This window comes from Polistes dominula, unplaced genomic scaffold, assembly GCF_049000335.1.
Source record: "Polistes dominula isolate Pdom_NZ unplaced genomic scaffold, Pdom_raw_medaka contig_216, whole genome shotgun sequence".
NCBI lineage: Eukaryota > Metazoa > Arthropoda > Insecta > Hymenoptera > Vespidae > Polistes > Polistes dominula.
Genome location: NW_028301072.1, coordinates 2,049 through 13,657, shown reverse-complemented (window position 1 = coordinate 13,657; position 11,609 = coordinate 2,049). Strand labels below are relative to the sequence as shown.

General features: G+C 37.1%; 1 protein-coding gene across 1 annotated transcript; it reads right to left on the bottom strand.

Moving 5' to 3' along the window:
* Positions 1–7,573: 7,573 nt before the first annotated feature.
* On the bottom strand, positions 7,574–8,999 carry LOC149031311 (uncharacterized). Its single transcript, XM_089176293.1, has 2 exons — positions 7,937–8,999; positions 7,574–7,657 (listed from the first exon to the last, which is right to left on the bottom strand). Exon 1 carries the CDS (start codon positions 8,763–8,765, stop codon positions 8,196–8,198), a length of 570 nt encoding a protein of 189 aa, XP_089032419.1. The 5' UTR covers positions 8,766–8,999; the 3' UTR covers positions 7,574–7,657; positions 7,937–8,195.
* Between the last annotated feature and the right edge of the window lie 2,610 nt (positions 9,000–11,609).

Here is an 11,609-nt window from a genome sequence, read left to right as displayed (position 1 = left end):
ATTTAACAATGCTAATGCTAAGATTTTAATATCTTTGAAAAAATAAGGACTATATTGAGCAAATTCAGTGCATTAGAAAAATAAAATAAGATTTCTATACTTAACTATTTCTATATTTAGCATAATGTTAAACTTATGGAAATGTTCATATATTTATATTAGACCTACTTTTTTCCCATGGCTTAATACACAATATCTCTTGGTTTCGTTGTTTATCAAATTTTTAAACTTCATCACTAGCACTGATTGTTTCAACTTCATTTGACATTTCCCAAGTTTTCTGAGCAATAATACTTTGATCACTGGATGTACTAGCCATGTTTTATTTTCTTGTAAAGCTACAAAATATCACAGATTGAACAAATAATTTTAAATAAAAACTATGATAAAATTCATGTTTAATCAAGTTCATCATATATTACATTAAGTATTAGACATTCGCAATAACTTGATTATCATTAAAATTATAAAATTGATATACACATAAGTTCTAAGAAATTTACATATTTCATTTATTATAGTTAGCAAAATATTTCTTCTTCTTATAATAATAATAATAAACAATAATTTTTTTAAATGTAGCTTAATTTAAAATAAATTCATACAAATATCTAACACAAACGAGCATTGCAATATAAATTTTCAATAATAAAAAGAAATTATTATCCTACTTTAATTTATGTTGTTTTCTAAAATTATCAATAATAACGAACTTAACAAACAAAAAATGGAAAAACTAAATCTCTGTACTTCGATTATTCGAATACTGTTATCGACATCTGCTGCCTTTGCTTAGAGTTATATTTAAGTATTTCTTGTATAAAAATCAAAGGTAATGACAGCAGTAGGTATAAATTAATATTTCAAATTCTATTGGGAGTACATTTAAGTTTCCACCATTTGGCAAAAGACTGCGCCACCAACAAGCTATGTGTGGGGAACAAGGTCAACGGAAAAGGTTGATATAGCATTTCTGCTGCGCTTGCTTTTAAATCTTCCTTATAGCTAGTACGTAAACCTAATAAAACTGTTGGTAAAATATCAAACCATTCTGTTGAACCGCTACAAATTATAGCTGTTTTGAGAGATCGATGCCATCGCTCTATTATTCCATTTGAAGCTGGATGATAAGCTGTTGTGCGAGTTCTCGTGCAACCTAAAAGTTTAGTCAGTGCATTAAATAATTGAGATTCAAATTGTGTACCTTGGTCTGTAGTAATCGTAACCGGAGCTCCAAATCTAGCAATCCATGTGCTATATAATGCGGTTGCTACTGTGTTAGCTGTTATATCTTTTATTGGAGTGGCTTCAGGCCATCTTGTAAAACGATCTATCATTGTAAGACAATATGTATATCCTTGTGATGGTGGTAATGGTCCTACGATATCTATATGGATGTGTTCGAATCGTCCCTTGGGTACCTCTATTTTTTCCGGAGTGATTTTATTATGGCGTTGTATTTTGCTTTTCTGGCACTTAATGCATGTTCTACTCCATTCTCTGATGTCTGCGTTCATTTTTGGCCATACGAAACTTTTCGCGATGATTCTCTTGGTGTTTCTACCACTGGGATGCGATAAGTTATGGGTGGCATTGAAAATTCTTTTACGTAGACTGTTCGGTACGTATGGACGTATATCATCTTTCTCTATGTCACAATACAGGTAGGAGTTTGAATCGTTTATTCTAATTTTGTACAGCTTCAACATAGGCATGCTTCCCTTTAAAATCTGTTGAAGTTCTTCATCTGTAGTTTGTTCTCTGATGAGTTCTTCAGTGGAGATTATGGTTGGCATGTCAATTTGTTCGATTCTCGATAGCGTGTCTGCTATTTGGTTATTTTGGCCTGTTATATGTACTATTTTTGTTGTAAATTGGCCGATATAATCTAGGTGTCTTAATTGTCTTGGAGTGGCTTTGTCGGATTTCTGGTGAAAAGCTTGAGTCAATGGTTTATGGTCGGTTTGTATAGTTATGTCTTGGCCTTCTAGAAGATGTTTGAAAAATTTTATACTTTTGTAGATGGCCAAAAGTTCTCGATCATAAGTGCTATATTTGAGTTGAGCTTTTTCGAGTTTTCTAGAGAAAAATCCGAGAGGTTTCCATTCGTCATTTTCCAATTGTTCCAAGACAGCTCCAATCGCCTTGTCTGCAGCATCAGTTGATAATCGTAGTTTTGCGTTTTCCTTAGGATAGTGTAGCAGTGATGTATCTGATATTTGTTTTTTACATAACTCAAATGCTTCTTCTGCGAGTGGAGTCCATTTTATCGGACGTTTGTCTCTTTTTTTGTTCCAGTTAGTAAGGAGTTTAGCAATATATGAGTTTCTGCTGCTTTAGGTATAAACCTCCTATAGAAATTTAGTATACCTAGAAAACGTCTTAGGTCTGTTATCGTTTTAGGTTTGGGGTAATCCTGAATTGCCTGAACTCGTTCTGTCAACGGTGCAATACCAGCAGAGCTTATTTCAAAACCCAAATACCTGACTTTTTCTTTTGCCAATATGCATTTGTCTATATTTATAGATAAACCGTACTCCTCTAATCTTTTAAATACTGTTTGTAGATGTTGGTAATGTTCTTCTACTGATTTAGAAGCTATTAATATGTCATCTATATAGCAATAACAGTAGTGAAGGTCACGTAATACCGTGTCCATAAATCTCTGGAAAGATTGTGCTGCATTGCATAAACCAAAAGGCATTACCAGATATTCGAATAAACCGAATGGTGTAATTAATGCTGTTTTTTCTCTGTCTTCAGGAGCTATGGGAATTTGATGATAAGCACGAGCGAGATCTAAAACTGAGTATATTTTTGAGCCTTCTAGCTGATGTGTAAAGTCGTGTATATGAGGAAGAGGATACCTATCTGGTTGAGTTATACTATTGAGCCTACGGTAGTCACCGCATGGTCTCCATTCTCCAGTTTTCTTCCTTACCATATGTAAAGGACTAGCCCATTGACTTTTTGACGGTTGACAAATACCTTGTTTTAGCATTAATTCGAATTCTGTTTTTGCAGCTTTAAGTTTTTCGGGTGGAAGACGTCTCGCTTTTTCTGTAATTGGAGGGCCTTTAGTTACTATGTAATGTTGAACTCGATGCTTTGTACTATTGGTGAAGTTTGGCTTGGTGATCGCCACGAATTTCCTTAGCAGCTCGTGACATCCACTACTGCTATTGATCGTAGTAATTGTGGGGTGACTGGAATTGCTAATTTCACCTCTGCTAGAAAGTTGCGTTTTGCCATCAATCAATTTTTTATTTTTTATGTCCACCAGTAAATTATAATATCCTAGGAAATCTACTCCCAAAATTGCTCTTGTTGTTTTTGCAACTGTGAACTTCCATATAAATTGTCTACGTAAGCCTAGGTTTATGGAAAGTACTTTTTTACCATACGTATGAATGGTTGAACCGTTTGCAGCATACAGGTTATATTCGCTGTCTAATGTTCTCCTGTCACCAGATGTTTTTGGGATAACAGATATATCAGCGCCTGTGTCTATCAAAAATCTTATTCCGGATATTCTGTCTGGAATTATGAGGCGGCTTTGTCTCTGTGTACCATCTCCAATCGCCTCAATATTAGATGGTGTATCTAGTTTCCCTGTTTTCGCTGATCTGGGCCGGTCCAGTTACAAGGTTTACGACATCTCCATGACTTTTCGCCAAATTTTGCATGGAAATAGCATGGTCTATTCCTATTACGACTCCTAGATCTTAATCTATTCCTGGAATGATAAACTGGTCGATTATATTGTCTGCCATGATATTTACCTTTTACTAAGGTTTCCAGGTGGGCCATTTTTTCTGTGAGCTGTGCCATTTCGTCATGTAGTTTTCTATCTTGTGTTTCGTCTCCCGAGCTTTTGTCAACTATGGTTGCTACCTCATAATGCCCTGTTCTTTCTATTGTTTTATCGGCTAGGGTTGCTAGACGTTCGAGACCAGCGTCTTCTACGACTGCTAGTACTTCCTGTATTCTCGTTGGCAATCTCTGTAACCATAGGGTTTGTAGGACTTGGGTACTTACATTGTCTCCTGCTAATAATTTCATTTCTCTTAGCAGAACTGAAGGTTTTTTGTTCTGTAGCTCCAAGCCTGTAAGGAGTTGTCGAAATTTTGATTCTTCCGACGCTGTTAAGCGTGTGATCAGTGCCTCCTTTATTTCAGTATATGAATCGTTAGACGTGGTGGCAATTATGTCCGCCACAATTTTCAAGGTCGCAACATCCAAATGTCGGACAACTGCTGCGCTTTTTACGGCATCAGAGCGTACATTATAAGCTGCGAATTCACGCTCTAGCATCATGAACCATAGCATTGGTTCGTCTCTCATGAAAGGAGCTAATTTAACGCTACGAAATTCGCTTGCCTGTATCTCGGGTCCTTTGTTCTCTGTTCGACTATCTGCGCCATTTTTTGCTGTACTGGTCTTTGTTCCCTGAATTTCCATTTTTTTTCTTTTTTTTTATATTCCCGGGTTTCGGCACCAATTATTTATGTGGGGAACAAGGTCAACGGAAAAGGTTGATCTGGAGATTTACGCGATAGTCGTCAATTTAAGTAACAAAAATATATAAATTTATTAACAAGATACAACTAAACTCTTGGACGCCATATATAGGACTAACTTACATTTCGACCGTTACGTTCAACTTGGGTTTAGTTAGTCTAGTACCCGCATAGGGAGGAAGGGCGCCAGTGTGCCGCGTCGATACACTAGGCACGTATCGCCACACTATGTGTAGAGGGTTTCTCTAGAGTAAAGATAATATTAGACTGAATTTTATTTTATGATTTTTATTGTTAGGATGCGACTTGCTTTTCTTTCTTGTACACTTCTCAACGGCTACGCACAGACTGTACTCGTCTGGTGACCACACTTGCAAGCGTGGTTCCCTAGCCTTCTAGTAACTTAGATGGCGCGACCATCGGTCGTACCGCTACATTACTCCCTTCGGAGCATTTTTCTTATTACATAAAATGCGAAACTTAAAATTATAGATGTTTACAAGTATATAAAAATATAAAAATATATAAAGATATATAAAAATATTGCATTATCTCTATCCTAACCTAATAAGTTTTAACTGGTACATACGAATCGGTATTGCAATCTTTTTCGACAAACGCTGGTTTTAGTCTTTCTATAGATACATTTATATGTTTTCCTTTATAGTTAATTTTGAAAATATTATCTGTAAGTCTTTGTATAATTTCGTATGGACCTTCGTAAGGCGCTTCTAATGGTTTTTTTACAGCGTCGACCCTTAAAAATATGTGCGTACATGTATATAACCTATCCTGAATAAAATGTTTCTTTTTGGTATGGTGTGCTGTGGGTATCGGTCTGCTTTGCCTTATATGTTGTCTTAATTTTTCTAGGAATATGTGTGGATCTTGTAATAGCTCTTCGCTGAGGAAAAATTCTCCTGGTAGTCTGATGTTTTCACCATATACCAATTCCGCAGCTGAAGCTTTTATATCTTCCTTTAGACTTGTGCGTAGACCAAGGAGCACTGTTGGTAGTATTCCTACCCAGTCTTTTTCTTCATGGCACATTATTGCTGCTTTAAGTGATCTATGCCATCTTTCTATCATTCCATTTGATGCAGGGTGATATGCTGTTGTTCTAATTCTTTTCGCTCCGACTAATTTGGTTAATGCTTCAAATAGTTGACTTTCAAATTGTGTTCCTTGATCAGTTGTAATTGTAATAGGAGAACCAAATCTCGAAATCCACTGCGAATAGAATGTTGTTGCCACTGTATCTGCTGAGGTATCTGGCATTGGAATTGCTTCTGGCCATCGAGTAAACCTATCGATCATAGTTAGGCAGTATCTCATATTTTTAATCGTTGGTAATGGACCTATTATATCTATGTGTACATGTTCGAAACGTCCTTGTGGTACTTCTATTTTCGAAGGTACCTGTTTGTTATGACGGCTTATTTTGCACTTTTGGCATGCTAAACATGTACTTGACCATTCTGCAATATTTTTGTTCATTTTTGGCCACATGAAGCTTTTTCCTATAAGGTGTTTTGTTACTCTGCCGCTGGGATGTGACAAATTGTGTACGTTCTTAAAAATCTGCCTCCGTAAAGAGACTGGAACGTATGGTCTTATGCTTTTTCCTACTATGTCGCCATAAATGTACTTATCAGAGCTATCGAGGAAAATCTTTTACAGGTTCCATTTTTCTTCTGCCAAAATATTCTTTAGTTCGTCATCCTCTTGTTGCTTTGCCATTAGCTCTTCTGTTGATACTAGGACTGGCATGTCTATGGTTTCCAGTCTTGACATAGCGTCTGCTGCCACATTGTCTTTTCCAGCAACGTAAACAATTTTGGAAGTAAACTGTCCTACGTAATCCAACTGTCTGGCTTGTCTTGGGCTTGCTTTGTCAGTATTTTGCTTAAAAGCGTATGACAGTGGTTTATGGTCAGTCTCTATTATTAATTCTCTTCCTTCGACAAAATATCTGAAAAACTTTAAACTTTTATAAATTGCTAATAATTCCCTATCATACACACTATATCTAATTTGCGCTTTTTCTAGTTTCCTTGAGAAATATCCTAGTGGTTCCCATTTGTTACCGCAGAATTGTTCTAAAACTGCTCCAATTGCGTTATCGGAAGCATCAGTCTTTAATTTTATTACTGCTTTCTCTTTTGGGTATGCCAATAACGTTGCTGTGGCAATTGCTTCTTTGGCTTTTTTGAAAGCTTCTTCCGCTGCTTGATTCCATTCTACCAGTCTTTTGTCGTGCTTCTTGGCACCTACCATATATTTGTTAAGTGGATCAAGCTATTCTGCAGCCTTTGGTAAGAACCTCCTATAAAAATTCACTACCCCAAGGAAACGTCGCATATCTGAAACAGTCTTTGGTTTTGTATAGTTTTGTATAGCGTGGACTCGCTCATCCAACGGCGCTATACCCTTATTATCTATCTTATAACCTAAGTAGTTTACGCTATTTTGAAAAAAATTGCACTTTGAAATGTTTATTGTTAGTCCATATTGCCTAAGTCTATCGAATATTGCACGCAGATGTTTTTCATGAGATTCCTTATTTTTAGACGCTACAATTATATCATCTATGTAACAGGCACAAAAATCTAATTTGCTTAATACTATGTTCATAAACCTTTGGAATGTTTGCGCCGCGTTATATAAACCGAAAGGCATCACTGTGTATTCGAACAGACCAAAAGGTGTAATTACAGCTGTTTTTTCTATGTCTTCCTCAGCCAACGGAATTTGGTGATATGCTCTAGACAAGTCTATTGTGGAAAATATATTACAGTCACGAAATTGTTGCGTGACGTCGTGTACATGTGGAATGGGGTACCTGTCTGGTACCGTAACGCTATTTAGTCGCCTATAATCTCCACATGGCCTCCATTCGCCGTTTTTCTTTGGTACCATATGCAGAGGGCTCGCCCATTGACTCTTGGACGGGCGACAGATTCCTTCGTTGACTAGTTGCTGAAATTCGGCTTGTGCGATTCGCAGTTTTTCCGGATTTAGCCTTCTTGCTCTCTCTGCTATTGGAGGACCTTTTGTGATTATATGATGTTTCACCGTGTGGCTGATGGGTTTCCTTGAAGTTGGTTTCGTTAAATCTGCGTACTCCCTAAAAAGTTCTAAATACGGACTATTGCAATTAATGGTCAAAATGGTTGGAACGTCAATATTAACTAATTCTGCTTTCCTAGAAAGCAATGTATTGCCGTCCAACAATTTTTTGTTTCTTAAATCAGGTAGTAAATTATAAAAATGCAAGAAATCGGCGCCTATTATTGCTTTAGAAACATTCGCTATAATGAATCTCCATGAAAAATCTCGACGAAGTCCAAGATTTAAGTTTAAAAGTTTTTTTCCGAATGTGTCTATTTCTGCACCATTTGCCGCATATAATTTACACGTATTGTCTTTGGTTTCACTTATCGAAGTACGTGGAATCACTGAGACGTCTGCACCAGTGTCTATCAGAAAACATGCTCCTGTTTTCCTATCATTTACCATGAGGCGCAGGTTTCTCGTCGCGTCGTCAACTGCCTCTATTTGAGACGCTTGCATTAGTTTTCCGAAGGCTTTCTTTTATCCGGGCCTGTCCACTTGCACGGGGATCTGCACTTCCACGATTGTTCCGCGAATTTCCAGTGGTAGTAACATAGGCCGTCATTGTTTCGGTGTTTGCTTGACGATCGGCTTCGACTTCGGGATCTTCCGCGGAAACTTCGGTACTTTCTTCTGCCGCGCATTAGGTTTTTTATCTCCTTCGTTAGTTGGACGCCTGGTTGGCATCCTTTGCATCCATAACGTTAGGAGCATTTTTTCGCTAACACTATCACCTGCTAGGCGTTTCATTTCTCTCCAAAGTTCGGACGGTTTTTTGTCTCCTAACTCAATTCCCATTAACAATCGCCTTAGCCGTTGTTCGTCGGATTTAGTTAGTCTGTGTATTAAGGCTTCCTTTAGATGTGTATACGTACATTGCTCGGGGGGGGGGGAAGCTAAGATGTCGTGTACCTCTCTTATCAGCGTGGTATCCAAATTCCTTATCACCGCTGAAAACTTTACGGCATCCGATTTAACGTTGTACGCCGTGAATTCCTTTTCCAACATTACGAACCATAAATTTGGTTCCTCTTTCCAAAAAGCTGGAAGCGTTACATTTCTAAACTCACTGGCATTGACTTCCTTTGTATCGGCACAGGTCACGTCGGCTTCGCTGGTTGGTTGCGCCATTGTTCTTCTTTTTATTATTTTTTCTATTTTAGTTGTTGTATTATTTTTTTATTTTTTTACGCGGACGTTCCCGGGTTTCGGCACCAATTTACTGTAGAGGGTTTCTCTAGAGTAAAGATAATATTAGACTGAATTTTATTTTATGATTTTTATTGTTAGGATGCGACTTGTTTTTCTTTCTTGTACACTTCTCAACGGCTACGCACAGACTGTACTCGTCTGGTGACCAAATTTGCTAGCGTGGTTCCCTAGCCTTCTAGTAACTTAGATGGCGCGACCATCGGTCGTACCGCTACATATGTGTGGCTGCCCTGCTCGTCAAGTATCGATTTCCACCGCCAGGCGTGTTCCGATGGAGATAACCAAAGCTTTATCATTGAGATCTATACACACGATCAGTGAAGCCAGATCGTAGAATATTTCTACCCCTTCTCTCGAGGCCAGCACGCCTTGCACACAACGAAATATTACGTGTCGGTGTATCGGGAAACCGAAAGAAGCCGAGGGAAGCCGAGGTTAGCTGCGCGACAGAGGAGAAATACCTGGACACAATACACATTGTTTTACACATTTTTTTACACATTGTTTTACACATTGTTTTACACATTGTTTTACACATTGTTCAAATGTGTATTATGTCCATGTATTTCTGCTCTGTCGCGCAGCTACCTCGGCTTCCCTTGGCTTCTTTCGGTTTTCCGATACACCTACACGGAAATTTTGCTGTGTGCGAGGTGTGCTGTGCTCGAGAGAAGGGGTAGAAATGTTCGCAATCTGGCTTCACTGACTATACCAGTGATTCCATTCGTACGATAATTATCATCACGTCACATAATGTAAACCATTGTACGATCGTAAATCCAACTTGAACGATAATTTACGATAATTCGATAGAGATAACTCGCCTAGCTATATATGCATCGTTGCATCAAAAAGTTTCAAGGTCGAAAAGTTTATATCAACTACTCGGTATGGAGTATTCGGATGGTCTTAGCATACATAGTCGCAAAGCAGCATCAGAGCAGCATCGCAGCATCACACAGCATCATAGCACATAGCATTAGCATAGTCGAAAAAAGGATCGAAAAAATCGAAAAAATCGAAAAAATCAAAACGAAAAAAACGACAAGACAAGATCGCGAAAATATACTTTTTTTTGCACTTTTGCATAAAAAAACCTAGTGAAAAACTATTTTTTCTGTGCGTACGATAATTTTACTGAGAACCCGATAATTGTACGGCACTATGTCGAACAGACAAGCAAAAGTTTTTGGGATCACTGAACTATACACACGATCAGCGATGAGTCGGTCATGACTCGCTTCCGCCGTTATTTTTATGGCTGGTTTTAACAGTAAGCAGTAGTCGAAATAAATAGATCATAGGCGTCATAAAATAAACAATACAAACAAATCTGCTGCTGAGACTCATCGAATGCTCCCAAATACTTATGATGATAATATCATAAGTGAAAAAACGAGTGATTTTAAAAAAACTAAAATGATAGCTTAGCCCTTTAAGTTAACCCCGCACGAGTTAACTTAATCGGCATTTTATTCTATGGTGCTATAAAAATTTTGTTTAATTTTGTATTTTTTTAATTTTTTAGCAAAGACAATGCCCGAAACAGAATTTTTCTTATTTAAAAAAAAAGATATTTTGGCCGGTTTAAAGAAAAAAAACTGCTTTAAAAGATTAATAAAACTGTAAACAAAAAATTAAAACATATTTTATAAATAACAATTTATTTTTCTAATATTTTCGTACTAGTTTTATTTAGAATATTTCATAGATGTAACAATAATAATATTTGAAATAACGTTAGTTTAAAGATAAACTATATTGATTTAGTTTGTAAACTTTATCAAAAAAATTTAAATTTACAGGAGTATGTTTACTCAATCCTATCTTTGTGTTTGCATGTATTAGAAGGATCAACTGTAATCAGAATTTCTTTGATGAACTCATTTACATTTGGTTCATGTCGAGACACGGTCCTGTAAATACGGAAATTTTGTTATTACGTTCAATCTTGGTTGTAAATTGTATTTTTCGGTTAACAAATTCTTGTTTTACCAAGGAGGAAATATGTCAAGGACAAGAATAGACGAAATATACTTACGTCGATATATGCTATATTTGTTCGATCAAGGAATGAACTGTTTCGAAGCAGTGAACAAAATTAACGATACTTATGGGGATGTTTTGACAATATGGAAGTGTTATGCATGGTTTCGCAAGTTTCGAAATAGAAATAGGAATCTTGAAGATGCTCCACAAATGGAAAATTCTGATAAGTTGGAGTTTTTGAAGGAGTTGATAGACTCAAATCCTTGTCAAACAATTACAGAATTATCATTGAAGATGGGCGTTTCAGTGGCGACAACTCATAAAGATCTTCATAGCATAGGAAGAGTGTGGAGGAAAGGAGTGTGAGTTCCTGAAGAATTGATGGAGACGGTGCTCGATCAACGGCGTACCATCTGCGCGTCTCTTTTGACTCGGCAAGAAGCTGATCCGTTTTTGCAACGACTGATTATTGGAGATGAGAAGTGGATAGTATGCAAATATTCTCCACAAGAAAAACAATTGCTTTCCTCGGGAGAAGCATCTGTTTCGACACCTAAACCATCACTAACAATACAGAAGAGGCTTGTTTGTGTGTGGTGGGATACTCTTGGAATCATACACTATGAATTGCTCGAGCCTGGTCAGACTGTTACAACTATAATGTATTGCGAACAACTCGAACGAATGAAACATGAGTTAATAAAAAAAGGATCTGATTTGGTCAATAGAAAAAACAGGATCCTTCAACAAGAAATAGCATTGCGAAACGCTGCA

Bases quoted from the DNA above. Each gene is read 5' to 3' on its own strand.
- LOC149031311 (XM_089176293.1), bottom strand. From the start codon at position 8,765: ATGGCGCAACCAACCAGCGAAGCCGACGTGACCTGTGCCGATACAAAG.